A 20,489-nucleotide genomic window follows, 5' to 3' on the forward strand; every position below is an offset into this window, starting at 1 on the left:
CCAACAGCCAACCTCAAACCAAGCAACACTCTGGAATCAAACACCCAACAGCCACCCTCAAACAGAGCAACACTCTGGAATCAAACACCCAACAGCCATCATCAAACAAAGGGACATTCTGGAATCAAACACCCATCAGCCATAATTAAACAACGGACATTCTGGAATCAAACAACCAACAGCCATTGTCAAACAAAGGGACATTCTGGAATCAAACCACTAACAGCCATCATCAAACAGAGGGACATCCTGGAATCAAACACCCAACAGCATCATCAATCAAAGGGACATTCTGGAATCAAACGCCCAACAGCCACCCTCAAACCAAGCAACACTCTGGAATCAAACACCCAACAGCCACCCTCAAACAAAGCAACACTCTGGAATCAAACACCCAACAGCCATCATCAAACAAAGGGACATTCTGGAATCAAACAACCAACAGCCATCATCAAACGAAGGGACATCCTGGAATCAAACACCCATCAGCCATAGTTAAACAACGGACATTCTGGAATCAAACAACCAACAGCCATTGTCAAACAAAGGGACCTTCTGGAATCAAACAACTAACAGCCACCCTCAAACAAAGCAACACTCTGAAATCAAACACCCAACAGCCATCATCAAACACAGGGACATCCTGGAATTAAACACCCAACAGCCATAGTTAAACAAGGCACATTCTGGAATCAAACGCCCAACAGCCACCCTCAAACTAAGCAACACTCTGGAATCAAACACCCAACAGCCATCATCAAACAACGGGACATTCTGGAATTAAGCACCCAACATCCCCCTCAAGCAAAGGGACATTCTGGAATCAAACACCCAATAACCAATTGTCAAGCAAAGGGACAGCCTAGAATCCATCCGTTCCAATACCCACCTTGCGTTAGCAAACAAAGCGGTACTCTAGAACCCAGACTGTTGGTGATTGTTACTAAGATTGATTGAAGAGGACTGGATTCCCTTCTTTTACCGGATGGCCTCCTTAAATTCATGCATTTACTGCTGCCCCATCTCTGCTGAAAATGTTTTTTCTGTGTTCACAGCCATAAAAGTGTTGAAGAATGGTTTTAGTTACCCCAGGTCTCTCTTTGTATCACTAGGCTCCCATCCAGCCTGCAGAGAGATGGTGGTGGCCCTAACCTGTCTTTAGGGCTCCTGTCTGCGCTGCAGTTCAATTGTATCTTCTTTCGTGGATGTGGCTTCCAGGTCTGAACATTTTGCTCTAGGCAAGACACTTGCACCCACCCCTCACAAGTCCATGGGGCAGTGATACTGTCTTTAAAAGAAAGAGATACAGGGTTAGACTCATGAAGTTATGAGGGGTGCAATTCTGGAACCGAAAGACAAGTTCACTAGACTGAGCGATTTATTCAGTGAAAGAAGTTAGCCTTTTGCAGTCAATACCACTTTTTGACTATTAAATCGCTTGCATTTGGAACAGTACCCTTTGCCTATTTTTTCGATTGATGCTGTGCTCACCTTGTAGTCCGGGCAGTGTGTGTGATGCTAACATTAAGTGTTTGTGTGTTCTACCCTTTTTGAAGGCATGGCAAATACACGTTGCTGCTTTGTGTCTAGGATTGTCTGGGGATGGGGACTATTTACATGTTAGGTGATGCAGCATATGTAGTGTACAGTCCATGGCCCCTCTACCTTGAAGGGGACCTTCTGAGGAATGTTTACTTTTTAAGCATAAAGTTCCTAACTTAACAAGCCCATTGAAACTATCTGTCCCTGAAGTCCCGAGTAAGTTTGAATTAAACCATGGGAATCATTGCATGCTGTTGGCTACTTGCTGATGAGATGTGGTCCCCAAAACAGGTACCCGAAGCGGCTGGTAGGAGAGAGGGTGGTTGGAATGGGAAACATGGCCTAGGAGTTCTGGGCCATAAGACTTCTAGAATGGATGTTTAAGCCACCAGCTAAAGGTGCATGGAAGCTACCAGCTAAAGGTGCGTGGAAGCTACCAGCTAAAGGTGCGTGGAAGCTACCAGCTAAAGGTGCGTGAAAGCTACCAGCTAAAGGTGCGTGGAAGCTACCAGCTAAAGGTGCGTGGAAGCTACCAGCTAAAGGTGCATGGAAGCTACCAGCTAAAGGTGCGTGGAAGCTACCAGCTAAAGGTGCGTGGAAGCTACCAGCTAAAGGTGCGTGGAAGCTACCAGCTAAAGGTGCGTGGAAGCTACCAGCTAAAGGTGCGTGGAAGCTACCAGCTAAAGGTGCGTGGAAGCTACCAGCTAAAGGTGCGTGGAAGCTACCAGCTAAAGGTGCGTGGAAGCTACCAGCTAAAGGTGCGTGGAAGCTACCGGCTAAAGGTGCGTGGAAGCAGCTGAAGGTGCATGGAAGCTACCAGCTAAAGGTGCGTGGAAGCTACCAGCTAAAGGTGCATGGAAGCTACCGGCTGAAGGTGCATGGAAGCTACCAGCTAAAGGTGCGTGGAAGCTACCAGCTAAAGGTGCATGGAAGCTACCAGCTAAAGGTGCATGGAAGCTACCAGCTAAAGGTGCATGGAAGCTACCAGCTAAAGGTGCATGGAACTACCAGCTAAAGGTGCATGGAACTACCAGCTAAAGGTGCATGGAAGCTATCCGCTAAAGGTGCGTGGAAGCTACCAGCTAAAGGTGCGTGGAAGCTACCAGCTAAAGGTGCACCAGAAGTGATAGAGGCAAAATATGCAGTTCTATGCTTGAAAGACGAGAGAGGTGCATGTTTCTTTAATATTAACATTACTTAGGTACTGATTGCAGATGGCCTGCAAGGTCTCTGTGGTATGCTGGAATACATAGCATGGAACTGTAACGTGCTGACCTCTCCAGGAATAGAATGCGTCCATTCAAAATGGCAGCAGTTGGAGCTTCGAAGCTAGAGTGGTCAGAGCTCTGATGGATGGGGTCTCTAGTTCGAAACTCAAGAAAGATTACATTATGCTTGAGTTTGATCATCTTTACATCGGCGACGAGGATGGAGGGGAATCCATTGTGCTTGGCACACGTGGGTTCTTATTTCATCCTCGTCGCCAATGTAAAGATGTTCAGACTCCAGCACATAGTTATCTTATTTTTTGAGTTTCGATCTAGAGACCCCATCCATCAGAGGTCTGACCACTCTAGCTTCCCAGCTCCAACTGCTGCCATTTTGAATGGACGCATTCTACTCCTGGAGTGGTCAGCACGTTCCACTTCAATACGAAGTATTCCAACATACCACAGCCCCCTGGAGAGGACCGCCCATTTAAAGGGTGATCCAAAAAGTGCCAGACCTGGAAACCAGGAGATATTTTGGTAAAGAAAACCAAACAAGACATCAACGAAAGGGGAATTCTGGAGTGCTACCCCATGCTCTTCTCAGATAATTATAAGATTAGGGCGGAGGCACCAATAAATGCTAATAAAGCTTTAAAAGTAGATTGAAGTGTTCCCAGGTTTTTTTAAGTTAGTTTGTCTAGGTGGCTGCTACCTTTAATTATATATATATAAAAAACCATACGAGTGTTGTCCTTGAGTTTATCCACATCTTGACACGAGACGTAAAATTAGATCTGTTTATAACACATGTTCTTGGCTTCTAGTTGAAGTTTAGATCATATCATTTTTCTATGTTTTGCAACTAAGTGAACCATCCTAGTTCACCACAGACTCATTCGAGTAACGGCTTGTGTAAGGTTAGATACCTGTAAATGAAACACACGTCGGAGCTGTCTTTCCTTTGCTGACTGTGTATATGGCGAATCTTCGCGGCCTCGCCATATTCACCTGCTGTCTCCAGCGGTGGTAAATCCCTGCTTAGCAGCGCACCTGTCTTCTGCTTCATAAAGCACTTTTTATTCCCTTTCAGACCTAGAATCTTTTCATGCACTAAGCCTGCTCTACGCCTTCCACTTTCGTCACTAATTCTTTTTATTTAGTATGGCACTGGATGCATTTATATTTGTCTTAATTAGTACAGCGAGTGGGCACTGGTATTGCAAAGGCGTTCTCAGATGCTTGTGTGGCCCCTTCTGTAATATGGATTGCTCCAGCGCAACACATGCATTGGCATTATCTTGTGACTGGGTCCCCATATTTACACGGGTGGTTGGTCTCATGCAAATGAGGTGGTACCTTTGCCCCAGATGTGGGTGCATGGGCAAAGAACTCATTAGGAGAACCATGGAATGACCATTGGCGGGGGGCATGGGAATCTCCTAGTTTCTCCAGTGGGTGGATGTAGTTACACCCCCCACCCAGCACCCCACTGGCCCCTTTGGTGGGGTAAGAGGGCAGGGTGGAGGATCTGTGCCTTCCTTCAAAATGATGCTAGTTCCGCTTCCAGTGAAAGTGGGGCTGTGAGTCTTTCAGTAATGCGCTCTCGCCAGCCTGGCACGCACTGTCAGAACTCACACCTGGAATGATGACAGTACATTCATTTCTGTAATCATTTGCGCTGTGCCAGATGCTCCCACCTCAGCGTGCGCTTTAGCACAAACCAGGATAGCGTGCTTGATATGTCGTTCGTGCAGCGGTGTCTCAGCAGAATTAAGCGCACGTTGACTTGCTCGGTTTTGCTTGTAGACTGGTGGCTGTGGCCCTGACATGATAAAGGTGGGTGTGGGCAGGGACTATATGGTCGGGCGGAGGAGGTTGAGTATGAAGATTGTTACTTCCATTGCTTGTGTGGCATCAGTATAATGCCAGCAGAGACCAGGACACCTCTTCGGTATTGGGTTGACGTACAATGGTGATGGGCGATCTCCCTTCCTGTGTCCCTGATGCACACGTTTATCGCAGAGTTGTCGATAAGTCGTTTTTAGTCGTTGAGTAGTGCTTCGTCCTCTGACTCTTAATGGCTGTGTGCAATGGTTTAGTTTTTTGGAGGGAGGAAGAGTGAAAATGCTCCAAGATACGCCTGGCTTTCATCTGCGTGTTGATTGCTTCTTGATCTGTGATTGGCCAGGGGCTCTTCCTTTGGCTCTATGTGCAAACTAAAAAGTGTAGGAGAGACTCGCTGCTGGGACCCCTGTGGGATTTTTAGAGAGATTACGTGACCAAAGCTATATTTTGAATTTCTGAGTTCAGTTGAGTAATAAGCTCTCAGAACTGTTCGTTTCCAGAAGCAGTGCGCATTGAAGCTCTCGGAAGGGCTTGCAGACGCTCCTCAGTGGGGGTTAGTTCATCAGAGAAGTCAGCAGGAGAAGGTCTCCTACATCACCAAGCACAGTAGATTGTCCACAATTTCTTAGCCAGCTATTTGCATGTTTCTGACGTTTAGGACCATGACTGAATGTTGCACAGGTCGTGATAGCTGGGGTGGGGAGCATAACATTTTGAGTGACTTAGCTATTGTCATTTCGGCCCAAAAACCAAGGTTTTGAGATTGCAAGAAGCTCTAGAGGGTTGCATGGCCGAGGGTGCTTTTCTAGTTAAGTATTGTAACCTATCCAATATGGAGTGTTTTGAGGGATGTCCCTGGTAGTTCAGGTTGGGCCGAAGAAGGGAATAAATAGGATATTAAAGCAGCATTTATTATCTACAGCTATTCTGTGCTCAAAAGTCTGTTAATCACTCTCATGTTTTTCCCACCCCTTGTTTTTGTAAAGCGCTCGGCTATTGTGGTGTTGTGATCTAGTCTCCGGCGCCGGCGTGATGACGTGCCGCGCCGGAGCTAGAGCGGAAGACTGGCGCATGCGCGCAGAGGCTAGGGAAAAGCGCGCGAGAGAGGAAAAGAGGCAGAAGCGACCGGAGCAGGAGAGAGTCAGACGCTCGGCGCTCTATATAATAGCGATCTTGTAAAAGCACAATAAATACAAGTTGGCTTACTTACCCAAGCATCCTGTACTCTGTGGGGAGAATTATACAACATTACAGTGGCGACGATCTTGAAGAGAGAACATAAGTAGTGACATCTAAAGTGAGATATATTTAAGAAAAATTAAGCCATATATAAGCTATTCTATTTACGTACAAAAAGAACAACATGTAAACAAAACTATTGAGGAAAGGTGCAAATAGCAAAAGCACACTTAGAATTTTAATTTGCTCCCCATTTTCTAAATTCTGTTGAAATGCTGTAGTTCGAAAAGCGGTAATTCGTAAACTTTTTAAGTAAAATTATACAAATTGTATCTCGGTTACACTGCCTACTTGTGAAAGTATCCTACAAATTACATTTGTTCCAATATGACTGTTACCTTTTATAAATACAGATACGGTCGCGTTTTTGACTACAAACAGAACGGACTCACAGTGTACTTTAACATACGGCCATCTTGGAATTACAAAGGTGCCTGGACATTTAAAATAAGAAAAGTAACTAGTTGTTTTGAAAACGGTTACATCAGTATGACACGTTAAGAACTCTGTAGTGTAAAGAACATGTGTCATGTTGTATAATCTTGTTCGGGCTATATAAAACTTTCTAAATAAATAAATTTGATTGTGATGTCTGGACATGGGTGGGAAATATACTCTAAACTTTCTTTGGGCTCACTTTGCAGTTTAACCTTCTTACACATAAATGAATTAGACATTTGCTGCTATGTGTGGAACACGTAGGGAGCAGGTTAGCACGTGCTTGGTGCGCTGCACGCTTGGGGAGAGCTTTTTGTTAATTGCAGAATCGCCTTTTGATTAAACTTGTTGGGAACCTGGAGACCAATGAAGGAGCTTTTTTATGTGAGTTAAGAAAGAAGGTACATCAGACAGGCCTGGGATTCTCTGACTGGCTGTGCCACTCTCCAGCACTAATTGTATTGTATTTTCTTTGGTGGCTTAAATGATTTTTACACAGTTTAGACACACAACAGTGTCACTCACTGCTTGTTTCATCCTGACGCCTGCAGGGATGCTGTTAGGGGCTCCGGATGCTGAGTTAGTTGCCTGGGACTGGTCATGTTTGTAAACCTCTGCATTGACGAGTCTACAGAGAGGCTGTTAGTGCCTATCGGTGGGTACTGAGTTCCTAATGTCCGCAAGAACAGGTCAGTACTTTGAGTTTGCTGAGCACAAGTACCCAGAGACGTTGTGTTGATGTGTTATTGCCTCTGATCTACAATAACTCACTCATGGAGTACGCCGCTCCACGCATAAACGTACCTTTTAACGTCGGAATTCATGTTGTCCTCCCACTGTGGTGCGACAGTGAAACGCCGGGGTGCAGTTCCATGGAACCTCTCTAGAATATTTAATTAGCTTTGTTTTCATTGAGGCCTCTGTCTCTGCTCCAGATTGTGGGACAGTCCAGCAGTCTTTAGATCCTGCACCTTCACCTCAGATCTCGGATTCTTCCATACTTTGATTTGTTGTGTCTCCAAAATGGACTCAAATGTTCAGAGTTAAAAAAAATATATATTCTGCTGCGGATTGGTTAGGTCACCGGCACCAGTGCAGTTTGGGAAGAACGCATGATCTAAAAGAAACAGCGAAGCTCTGTTGAAATTCTATTTATATAGAGCTTACTACCCATGACGAGGTGTTGAAACGCTTTTCGGCGAGAAGCACACTACTCCAGACCCCAAAAAGGATTAGGTGTGAATCAGTATAGGGGAAAAGGAGTTAATTTGAGCGGTGGATACCCAAGTTTGTTGGTTGGATTAATAGGATAATGGAGAGATAGAAGATGGAAGAGTCTAGAAAGTGTTATTTGGGAGATCATAGTAGTAAGATGAGGTGTGGGATGAGTAAAAGGAAAGATGGAGGCGGAAGAGTCTGTGGAAAGGGGTTAGGGAGATCACAGTAGCAAGAGGAGGTTTGGGAGGAGTCAAAGAAGGGATACATGAGGGAAGAAATAAAGGTTTGTTTGGAAGATCATAGTAGTAAACTGAAGTTTGGATGAGCAGGAGGGACAGAGGATGGAGGAGTCTAGAAAATGTTATTTTGGAGGTCATAGTAGTAGAGTGAAGTTTGGGATGAGTCCGAGAGTGGAGGTAGAGGATATACTGAGAGAGGTATGGGGTGAGGCAGAGTAGTGCATTGGAGAGACTCAAAGTTTGCAGGGCTCGACAAATCTTAAAAATCGCACTTGACCTGCAGGTCTAGTGACCAGAATTTTCTACTCGACCTAACATCAATGCACTTGACCCACAAATTGGTTGTATTCACATTTTCTTCAAAACATTTGCAGCGCAGTTGGTCTATGACCAGTAAGACATGATTGATTTTTTTTGTTGTTGCCTCATTACTATTCTCACTGCAATGTTTTGAAAGTTACGAGCATGGCCTTGGATAAACACTCTCAGCAGTACTCTGGTACACCACTGAACCTTAAACATACTAGAGCACGGCCTCAGATAAACACTCTTAGCAGTACTCTGGTACACTACTGTACATAACACACACTAGAGCGTGGCCCGCAGTATACAAGCTACTGATGGGGTAGAGTGGGAACTACGGTGTTAAACAATTCGCTGTCTGCGGGAGGCCTCGCTCTTCCCTCCTAAGAGGCAGAGACACAGGAAGAGAGCTGGAGGCCTTAGCCTCGTATTCTTCTGTCTGCTCGACCACTTGCATGGCATTAAACAAGGGAGTATGGGATACTATGCACCAACCTAAGCTACAAAACAAACACAACAAAATGAGGAGTATGGTGCACTGGATACTGATGTTGTACAGGTTATGGGCTTGTTGGGGAATGGGCTGGCAACGGGCAGTTCTAACTTTCCATTCAGGGGAGGGGATTGGACCTGCGCTGCTGCCCAAGGGGTGGGGGTAAAGAGAGTTTCTAATGTCAACTCTATTGAATAATGGGGGAGGGTGGTACATAAGGAATACTCTTTGCACAACTCAGGTTCACAGCTGAACCTGAAACATACTAGAGTTTGGCTCCAAAGGCTCAGCATCCTGTGATTCTGGGCAAATCACTGAATCTCCCCGTGCATAACAAAAATGAGTGTGTCCTGTAACGTAACTGGTGCTCATGTAAAGCACTCTAATACCTTCAGGTCGAGTAAGCGCTATATGAATCTGCAAAAAATAAAAACTTAGCAATACTTGGGTTCACCGATGTACCTTAAACATATTAGAGTAGTACAGCCCCGGATAAACACTCTTCCCAGTACTCGATACACTACTGTACCTTAAAAGTACTAGAGCACAGCCTAGGAAAGGGCAGATCGCGCCATAGCTTGGGACAGAAGTAACTGTATGACTGGAACATTTTTACGGAGTCTTGCATTGTATTTTATGTCCCAGCTATCGGACCAGGCATGCTGTGTAAGCACATCCCAGGCCACATAAACAATACTGCCGTGCTTGCTCATGACATGATATCGACATTTTCCATCACTCTCCTTTCCAGGTCGCTGACATGGGGACCTGTCAGTCAAGCGACGGTGAAGCCTTTCAGTGCGATTACACACCATAGATTGTACAATCTGCCCATTACAGATGTTTTACTTCCTGGTGTGCTTCACGGCCTGGCCTTTCAACTTAATGAAGTCGGCGCCAGCCAGGTCCTCCTTGTGAACAGCCATGCTTCATATACAGTTAATTACAAATCACCCAGGGAAATAAAATGAGATGCATTTAACGTGATTGGTTGAACAATTTGGAGTGGACATATATTTTGGTTCTTGTCCACTTTTCTCCAGCCTTCTTATATTTATACCACTTTTATCTTTCCCAACCCACCCATTCACTCCTTCCTTACCATAGATCATATTATGCAGCTAAATATTTTTGTAATTAAAAGAACAGAGGGAATCGAGGGGCGCTGTTTACCCTCTGCATCCCGCTGGTGCACCCCTGACTGCACCTGCCTTTTAGAGCTGGGTAAACCAACTTCTAAGCTGTGAGAAAACACAAACTTTCCTGCGCTGACATCTGGCACCTTAATGGGCACCGCAGGCAGCTTGTTGGCATCTTGTGTGCTACCAGTGGACGAGAAAGTACCCCCTGGCTGCCTGTGCCGCCTTTAATTAGATATCATGAATGCTTCGCAGTTTCAAAATCTCAAACCTTTCTCATGTGCCGCATCTAGCTGTGCTTCTCTGAGCACTATCAACCTTCTGATCACAGGCAGTTACCAGTGCTAATGTTAATGCACACGTTAATTAGAATGATGTCTAATGCTAATTTCTAGTCACCTCGGTTTATTTGCGATGCCGGTAAGTTTGTGCTTTTCCACAAGACTTGAAGTCTGAAACAATAAAAAGCGTAACAATAGCCCCCGCTGGGCATCAATCCCCTTCAAAGCCACCCTCCCCAACATTCGGAGCAAGAACCCCTGACCCGCGGTGGTGTTCCCATCCAAGCGCTCATACCTTAGTGTTCCCAGCAGAGAGATCGAGCCGTCCTCGGCAGGCGCAGGCTTACATCACAGGCCAAGCTCCACTCGCAGGGCTCCCAGGCTCATGATAAAACATCCAAGGTGCAGGAGGAGAACTTCTGCTTCGCTAGGGCACTAGTGTCGTTCATGGCCTGCCTCCGGTCAAGTGTATTGGGAACAGGGGTTGGCAAAAGCAGTTTTCACGCTTATCCTGCTGCCGCTGTAATCAGCCAACGAGAAGTCTGTAAACTTTACTGTGCGGAGATTAGCAACCATCTGATTGGCTGATTGCAACGCGGGCTCGGTAGGCTGAGGCCTAGTTGCAATCAGCCAATCAACACCTTTGCTTTTCCCGCATTTTGTCACGGCAGTTCTGAACATTTCACACAGCTGCCCTCTAAAGACTACTACCGGCACTGCACTTTAGCACAGCGACAAAGCTCACTCGCCAGGCCGGTCGAGTAGGCCTGAAAACTGTCTCGCCCTGAAAGAAATTGACTCGCATTTGCGAGCGGGCGAGTACATTTGTCGAGCCCTGGTTTGTATTTATTTCTTCTACAGTAGGAGTAAAGTAATAAATATATAGATGCATGGCTACATAGAAAGGATATATATCTATAAGTAAGATAATATATTGAGATTTAAAGTTGTATCCTAATTCTTATTGCTCTTGTGATATTTCGGATTAACTATGCCAACGCTCTTAACTTGGCACTCACCACTGGCTTAAACAACAGGCTGCAGTGACTGCAAAATCAGGCAGCCCAGCTGGTCGTTTGTCAACCATGACATGGTCACCAAGCCTCTGATAAAAAAGCTTAATTGTCTCCTAGTGGCCCATCTTTAAAACTGCCTGCACTACTTTCAAGGCCCCTTACGGCAAAAGTCTTGCCTTAGTATCCTCCAGAATTCAGCGCAACACTCCCACTGGCCATCTTAGATTGGCTCACCTCGATTTCCCCAGGGTTCCCAGAAGCAAAAGAAAAAGGTTAGGAGGGGCCAGTTTTCTGTATTAACCGACTCACATGGAACACTCTTCCCTTCGACATCAGATCAGTACCTAACTATGCAAATTTCAGGAAACTTGTAAAAACCTGGCAGCTTGGACAAGCCTATCTCTAACCCTGATGCTAGCGGTTGTCTTCTGCTACCAGCGTAAGGGAGCTTATGGTGAACATGCGCTTTCCAAGATTCCTATAACATATTGTATAAACCCCAGACTTTCAAGTGTTGCTGTATAGAGCTGTCATTATACTGTAATCCACACTCTTAAGTTTCCATAAATGCATGTTATTACCTGACTGATTGTTCATGCGACTGATACATAATGAACACGAGAAGTGTCGCCGGGGATAAATAAATTATCAAATTATTTTTCCAGGCTTGTTTTCTGGGTATATCCATGTGGACACTTTGTTCTTTGAAAGGTACAGTAGTTGTAGTGTGTCTGTTGTGTGTAGTAGAGAATGGCTCCTTGTCTTGTGTAGGAGTGCTGCATTGTTCAGCATTCTCAGAGGGGGTGCCTCCTCAGTTCAGTCGCCGTCGCCAAGGCAACGGCGTAATATAAAGTTAATTTGTAGCCTTTTTGTTCAGCTGCTATGAACTCTCTACTTTGCCACTGCCATTTATAACTGTCAAAAAAAAACATGCTCAGCATCAAACCACCTGCAAAACTCTCTCCAACCCCTGAAATAAATATTGCTTACTAATGTGTGTGCAGTTCTGAGTCCTGGTGCTGAGCTTGGCTGTGAATATGCTTGTCATTACCAGTGGTTGTTTATTTGCAGTAAACAAGCTTTCCCTTTACACCTTTCTGACATGTGTTCTCTCTCTCTGCCATTGCAGGTTAATTCTGATTGGTGAATGTGGGGTCAGAGGTAAGCTCCTCCTCCCCAACCGCCACCTGCCACCATGGCGAAGCGGGAGTCCAGCGCCAGCCCGGTGGTGCGGCAGATCGACAAGCAGTTCCTGGTATGCAGCATCTGCCTGGACCGCTACCACAACCCGAAGGTGCTGCCGTGCCTGCACACCTTCTGCGAGAGGTGAGTCGCGCTCTGGGCCCCACTACAGCAACCCAAAGGTTCAGCCATAGTTGTGAGAAATTAGTTGCTGTTGGGGCCTATAAGCCAGGGATTGGCGGCCAGGCCCTCTTGGTTTCTGGAATCCTATGTGCAGTGTAGGGGTAAGGTCACATTCTGCCCCTACCACAACACAAGGGTCCAGCCATGATTGCACACATGAGAGGTGAGGCACCCGCAAGCCCTGGGAGGCGGGGTTTAGGGGGCAGGCCCACTGGTTTCTGGATCTGTACATTGCACCTGTCCCTTAGCACAACCCAAGGGCTCAACCATGATTGCACAATTGTGGGAAGTGAATCACACTTATGGCCTGAGGAAGTCCTTTGTTGTTTCAGAAAGTGTAAAGTGCTCTCATGTAGAGGGATGGTGCATGCTTGCAGAATGCCCCCTACCTCAAGCTGGCATGGCACTTAGTCCCCGCAGGGCAGTGCTTCAGTGTTCAGAACTGGCACATTGCATTGAAACACTCCTACTTCACCTTTTCAACAAATGTTGGGGTCCAAGATCACTCCTATGACCTTGCTTTTTGTTTTTCCCTACATTGGTTATCTCTGTGTCTCCTCGCTCTCACTTCGCTCTCATCTCATCTTGTTTACTCTGACCTTACCCTCTCCTGAGCACCACCCCCCTTTCTCCTACTATTACCCCTACATTTTTTTCTTCCCTCCTAATACACTCTGCTCTGGCCCTAAGCTGTTCACCCATTTATAATATTTAGATGTGTATTATCCGTTAACCACCAGAATTTAGCCCCGCATAACTTAATGTGATATATGTACCTGCTTGTTTGGTTTACCCTGAAAAATTGCTCTTCTTGATTGCTTCCCCTCATGTAAAGTACTTTTTGCCCCCTTTGTTTTACTTATTGCGTGATGTACTTGCTTGTTCTGTTTTTACCTTGAACAACTGCTTTTCTTGACTCCTGTTGCTCGTGTAAAGTGCTCTGATACCTCCGGGTCTAGCCAGCGCTATATAAAATCTTTTCAAGTAAATAAATAAGTAAATCACATTCTTACACCATAATAATAGTTTTCGTCATTACCTGCATTAAAATGTAGCCAGAATCGAACTACCTCTGCGCGTGCCAGATGGCTCCATGATGTAGCACCTTTTCCCATTCTTATTGCCTGGATCATTGGTAACCTCGGCAGTGATAATGAGCTTTTCAGACATTTCCCTTCCTCGGGTTCCCAATTCCTTTTGTCACTTAAGCTAATCAGCTCTGCTTCATACTGAAATTGAGGGCGGATCATCGCGGTATAAGCTGTTAAAACTGGCCTTAGGGACATATTCCCATAATCTCTAGTACATTTTTTCAAACCACTTACTGACTGATGCTAGGGCTCTTGCTTTCTACGATTCAATATGGTCATTCCACAGTAAACTCTTCTCAAACCATACCCCTAGGTACTTCTATTTATCAACAGATTTTAATTTCGTGGAACCTAAGTACCACCCAAAATGTACAATTTTTTTTGCCAAATTCCAGCACCTTAGGCTTCTCCAAGTTTACCACTAGCTTTTTATTGTTGCAGAAGCAAGTCTCTGCTACCTTTTTTAGTTTGTGCATAGAGCCAAAGGGAGAGCTCCTGGCCAATCACAGATGAGGCAGCAATCTGAGGTTGATGGTAGAGGTCGGTCCAACACCAACGCATGTGGAATTTGATGGCAGGAGATGGGAATCCTCGAGTTTACTACTAGAGTTGGTTCTAAAACTGACGCAGCTCGAATCGGATGATAGTAGACTGGAATTCACGAGTTTACCGCTAGAATTGGGTTCACTGCAGGCGCAGCTGGAATCTGAGGATAGGAGACTGGAAATCCTTGAGACTAAGGGTAGAAGTCGGTCTAATGCTGACATAGCTGGTGTCTAAGGGTAGGTGATCTATGCGATTAAGGCCAAGGTTCACTGTCGATGTTGTACTTGTGTAATATCCAGTTAGTGCCACTCTTGGCAAGGCAAACAGATGAATTTATTAAGCGCTTAGGGACTTTGTGTGACATTGTGAAAAGCTGCTCTGTCATCAGTCCGTAAAAAGCAAACTATGCAACCGACGTCATGCGTAACACTAGCTGTTGCAATCGCTGGAACTATTATTGGATAGTAACCCTACTGTATGCATGATGACTCATTGGACAATATATGGTTTTAAGAGTGTTGTTTGTGTTCCAGTGACCCTCCCCTCATCCGAGTCTCTGTGCACAGAGATCACGGGAGCCTCTCGCTAGAACCACTCTCGGAGTAGGGATGCTCCTCTACACAGTGCTGCGGTTATAGTTCTTAAATTCCTCCCAAGTGTTTTTAGCAGACGTCTATCGACGGGTATTCCCCAGTGAGCCGGCGTAGGAGAGCTTGGACCTTCGCCTTGCAGCACAATGATGTTGTCCTTTTATCTAAGAACTGGACAAATGTTGTGTCTCTAGAAAGTCCTTGTCTCTTGTCCTGTGTAGTAGGACGCTGAACGCCATTGAACAAGGCGGTCCCACGCCAGTTGGAGAAAGTCTGCTTCACAAGTGCATATCACACCTGCATTATTGTGGTTTACACTTTTAAGTCCAGCTATAGGGTTAAAGATGTTGTATGAGGGTGGCGACTCTGTATTTACAGAAGCCTCTTTTGAGGTGTGTTCAGTGTCTCTAATCTCCTTTGTGCCACATATGGTGTGTATTTGCTCAAAACTCAGACCATTTACTTCCAGATGACTTAGATGTTATATTTTGGAGCTTCTCAGTGATCTATTGGTCCTTATTGATAACCACATTCTGAATTGATTGTATGTGCAGTAGGCCTGTCACCTGTCGCTCTGTCACCCCTTCCTCCCTCACAACTTTTGTGCAGTTTCTTTTGTTCTGCTGTACTGTGAAAGCTGCCCATCTAAGGTGTGAATTCTTTGAACCCTGTACATGTCGCTCATCTTGTCGAATCCACAGGCTCATAAACGTGCAACATCTATGATCTCCGCTGCTTTATGGATTTGTATGGCTTGTGCAGAACAAGGAGGCTCTAGCCTCAGTTTCCAAAGCTCTGTGCTCCAACAAAGTCTGGCCCCTGTGACCAGTTTTAGGATTAAGATCTCCTTTAGATTGCAGGCTTGTAACTTATGCGTTCTGCCCTTCCATTTTTAACAGTGACTTCTGAAGCGGCAAAGTACTGAATTGGATCGCCAAAGAGCAAAGAGCACTGGTTTAGCAACCTCATTTCTGTATTGAAGACATCAGCAAAGTCCTTCCAAGTGTTGGAGCACTATAGCAATCAGTCAAAGGAATAATGATTAAGACACATAAATACGTAATGATAGGAAGTTCTTCTATAATTTAATTGATGGAGAAACAGGTTAACAGCCAACACACGTTTCGTCCTTGAGACTTTTTCAAGGCTCAATGAATAAAAAAGGAGAGTGTTTTGGATCATAAGCCAGAGAGTAATTATGTGTGTTTCTTGAGTGCACCCGTTGAACAGAAGTGACTGATACTCTCATCGCACACTCCAGACACCATCTCACTCGTGGACCCAACAGGGAGAGACTGACATCACTCACTTCAGGAACCGGCTCACCAGTGCAGGGATCCAGGGGGGAGGGAATATTCCATGCACTTACATCACTCGCTTCAGGCACAGTCTGCACTGTGCAGAAACCTGGGGGAGAGGAGAAGGGGTGGGGGCACATTCCGTGCACTGACATCACTCACTCCAGGCACCGCTCACCCATGCCCGGATCCAGTAAAGAGGGTAGGACGCACCTTATCATGTGTCTGTACCTAACACCTGGATGGATTAGAGGTTGATGTATGTGTGGAATAGTGCGTGGTTGTCCTACAAGAGAAGAGACACGTGGTCTGGGCTTTCTTAAAGAAATGTGCTCCGAATGTCTTGTGGAGGACGTTGCACTGAGGCTAAATGTACTAGTATCACGGATGAGCCGATAACGTTGGAATTGCTCCAGGTGTATAACTGTAACTGGGCTTGGTTGCAGTTGTCAAACAAGGGTATAGCTGTAACAGTGCTTGGTTGCAGTTGTTAAACAAGAGTATAGCTGTAACAGTGCTTGGTTGCAGTTGTCGAACAAGGGTATAGCTGTAACAGTGCTTGGTTGTGGTTGTCGAACAACGCTATAGCTGTAACAGTGCTTGGTTGCAGTTGTGAAACAAGGGGATAGCTGTAACAGTGCTTGGTTGCGGTTGTCGAACAATGGTATAGTAGTAACAGTGCTTGGTTGTGGTTGTCGAACAAGGGTATAGTAGTAACGGTGCTTGGTTGCGGTTGTCGAACAAGGGTATAGTAGTAACGGTGCTTGGTTGCGGTTGTCGAACAAGGGTATAGTAGTAACGGTGCTTGGTTGTGGTTGACGAACAACGGTACAGTATTGGGGACGTAGCAACATGGACAGTGCCAGAGGGAAGGAGTAGTGCATGGATGTGGGGAGAAGCAACGGGTGACAGAAGTAGGGTGTGTTTTGAGAAGACACTTGGAGGGTGTGTGCCAGAAGCAACATGGAGAGCAGGGAATGGAGGAGAGGTAATGGGCAATCAACATGGAGCTAGCGGGGGAGAAGCAGACGGGCAAGAAAGCAGTGGGAGAGGACACGAGTGCAAAATGGAGAGTGAGTGAGCAGAAGTACATGGGCGATATTGAACAACACAGAGAAGTACACATGGGAGTCAGTTGGAAAACACATGCACTGTATGGAGTGCTCAATCAAAAAGAAAAAAGTAGTGCTGTAAAAGCAAGCAATGAAAGCATAAAAGCCAGCCAATCAAAAGAGGCTATGCTCCATGGGAGGGACATACACAAGATTGTCAAGCTAGAACACGAATACGAAGCAGGCAAATGAGTGACAGGAAAGCAACCATTGGTGAGCAATGGGCGGGATTCAAGCCCCTGTATATTTTTGTGAACAGACAGCTGGGCTGTCAGGTAGGCTGGATCTAAGAAAGTCGTTCCCTAAAAGTGAGCAGTGGAAGAATACCAGCCCGCGAATCAAAAGCATGGTAAAGCGGCTAGGCTCCAGGGGAGGGACAAACGTAAGAAGAGGGAAACAAGTAATTGAATAGGAAGCAAGCAGATGAGTGACAACAAAGGCACCCAGTGGTGAGCGGTGAGCGCGCTGCAGACCTATTGTAAGCGCTTGGTAAGTCTGCAAAATGTGTTTTGCAACGAGACCGCTTGTGTTGTGGCCGAAAGCTGAAAATGCTACTTTTCATCTCATTTATTTATGGTCGCAGAAACAACATTGTGAATGTCTGTGTGGACATACAGTGTGCACTGTGAGTTATATTATGTTTCATGCATTTGTATAGAGTGGGTCAATGTTAAGAAGTGTCGGGGGAGGCCCCAGACCTGACTTTGACTCAGGCTGCAAACCTGTGCTCGTGCGTGTTATTTGTGAATGTCTACATAGTAATGTGTCAGCAATTAAAGATTTCAGTTGCCAAATTCGGGTGCATTCATTTTTTAGGTCTCGTTCGAGACCTATTGCTGCCAAGTTGCTTGTCAACGGACACAGACAGGGTCACGAGCAGCGATTCAGGTCCGTGAACGCGCAGATTCTGGTCCGTGCACGCGCACCAGCCGCCACCACATGCACTAGCCGCGCACAGACGCACCAGCCGGCACCAGCCGCCCCCAGCCGCGCGCACATGCACCAGCTCACACACGCACCAGCCGCGCACACACGCATCAGCTCACACACGCACCAGCCGCCCACAGCCACGCACACACGCACCAGCTGCCCACACACGCACCATCCGCCATGGCCACGCACACACACACACACGCACCAGCCGCCCGAGCCTGTGCACGAGCCCCCAAGGCACCAAGTCTCACTCACCGGGTGTCATCTCCTCCGCCTCCATTGACGTGGCACACACGGGGCTGCCCTCACTGATGGGAGCCCCGCACTTGTATCCACAGCCTCAGTCACCACTTTTCTGCTGCCACCGCCGGGCTCCCCCTCCGGCATGGGAGCCCAGCGTCACCACTTCCATCTCGGCGAGTCACTTCGTGCACAAGCTTATGGCAGAAGTCCCGCCCCACAGCAAGCATGACGCTGCCGGACTTCCGGATTTCGCGCCAGTGGCTTGCCAGGAACTCAAGCGATTTCCAGGTACTTGTTTACAAGTGTATTTTTTCGTGAGGCTGAAAATGTCTTCTCGGCATTGAGCGCTGGTTGAAAGTGCTGAGCCGACGGTAGTGAGTGCAGAAGTGCTGCCCGCGCCCTCCGCCGGGGCGCCGCGGGGATGTGGGCAAGGTGTTTACTGCATTTTCAGGTTCCCCAGGTTAGTATGTGATAAGAATATGGAGTCCACGTGTTGCGTTCAGTTCTGGGACTTCCGTTCGCACTTGTCAATCCCAAAATGCGCTGTGTTCCTAAATTTATAAATGCATAAACTACACTGAAAGTCTTGATAGAAGAAAATGAGTTAGAACAATAATGTTCAGGGTAAAGCTACTGATTAGACTGGTTTCACCGAGTCTACCGGTAAACAGGTTATTACCATGATTTTACAGTAAGTCTGATCATGCCTGTGTTGCGTTAGTTACATTTATCGCTAATGCTAACGGTTGCTTGAGCACTACTCGTCTCGATGGGCTTCATTTAGAGTTTGGCGGGAACAACCCCAAGTTCTGGAGGACAGTCTGTATTTACCGGCTATCCATGCTGAAGAGGAAATTCTTTCGGGTGCACCTACTCGGCATTTAGATTTTCTTTCAGAAAGGATTTTAAGACACCTCTAAACTGTAGATGAGTCCTGGGAATTGTTTACAGTGCACGGAGAAGTTTGTTTTGTAACATTTATGTGTTATGCAAGCAGTGAAGCAGACGTGTTATTATTGAACCTCCTTGACGGTTTTGCTGCTGTGTATTTAACCCGGGCCTGGTAGCTGTTGACTAAGGCTCTTTTAAATTTGTTTCTGGGGATGATTACATGCCCGATTATTGTGTATTTTCTCTTTTTGTATTCTGCACTATAAACTACTTGGAATGCTTGTTATGTGCTGGGTTTTGCTTTTATCGGTCCTCAGTTTTTCTTATTGTTAGTCTTGATGTGTTGTTGTGATTTTCTGTATATAGGGACTATTGTTCTGTTTAGATTGTGCTGGGTTCGTGGATCCTGTGGTCATCAGTTAGGGTTGTTGGATTTTTGGAGGCCTCTGCAGCTCGGGCTCTTTCGCTGTTCACCGTTGCCAACCCTGCTTCTCGTCTGCTTCTGGTTCTCTTGACCTCATTGCAATGCTACTAGTACTGATGTCACGTTTCTTATTTATTCGCACATGGTAAATACTTCTTGTAGAACGCGCCTTTACAGAAAGTGTTTAATGCTCAGATGGTTAATGTATTGCATTAAACGTTTAGTAAAATTGACCACATTGACTTGCAGACATCTGAGAGAGCACGGTGGTAATAAAGGCTAGGCAAAAGTGATTTACACAGCTCTTCATCACTGTGGTTTGTACTTTATATTGTCGAGGAGTGACCACTCAGCACCTCTTTACTGTTTAGATAATAACACTGGCAGGTAGTTTTAATATGGGAATTAGAGTGCACCTACACTTTTGGTTACTTATAGAAGTAGGTTACATTTCAGTGTTTCAATCAATCAAATACACTTTATTCAGTTTTTGCATGAAACCATAAAAGTAATCTAAAACTGTACTTAGTACAAAATGTAATCAAATACAATATATTTGTACAAAAATAAAAAAATAGCTTAAAAATCTCATACAGTACAGATATATACGGATCATCTCAACCGGAGGTCTTTTTACTAGCCTCTGAGTGAAAATTACTAACGCCATGGTTGACCTTAAAAACAACAACTTTCTGGCCTCTATAGCTTTTCTCCATGAGCATTTGTCATCTATTTAAATTCCAAGATAAGGGTATGTATTTGTATTCTCCACCCTGGAATTATTGATAAAGATGTCTCTACTTTTTTTATGCCTTGGCCCTACATTCATTATAAAAGTTTTTTTTATGTTAATTTTTATGTCAAGATTAGACACGAAGGTGTTATATCTGTTGAGTGAGCGTTCCAGGGGCTTACGGGCAATAATCACTGCGTTGTCCGCGTAGAAGAGAGCGGGTATCGGACGGTTTTGGAGCAGAGGTAGGTCCTGGCACCCCTCCAACATGGCTTCTTCTAAGCCATTTGTATAAAGGG

General features: G+C 45.7%; 1 protein-coding gene across 2 annotated transcripts in view; it reads left to right on the top strand.

Annotated features, from left to right (window-relative positions):
- Window positions 1–20,489, top strand: part of TRIM3 (tripartite motif containing 3) — a 288,298-nt gene that overhangs the window by 89,720 nt on the left and 178,089 nt on the right. For both annotated transcript variants that reach the window (XM_086933707.1, XM_086933708.1), the window contains exon 2: window positions 12,094–12,290. In XM_086933707.1, coding sequence (XP_086789833.1) covers window positions 12,160–12,290 — 131 coding nt within the window. In that variant the 5' untranslated portion in view covers window positions 12,094–12,159. The remainder of the gene's footprint in view (window positions 1–12,093; window positions 12,291–20,489) is intronic.

The sequence above is a fragment of the Lissotriton vulgaris genome, chromosome 8 (genome assembly GCF_964263255.1).
Source record: "Lissotriton vulgaris chromosome 8, aLisVul1.2, whole genome shotgun sequence".
NCBI lineage: Eukaryota > Metazoa > Chordata > Amphibia > Caudata > Salamandridae > Lissotriton > Lissotriton vulgaris.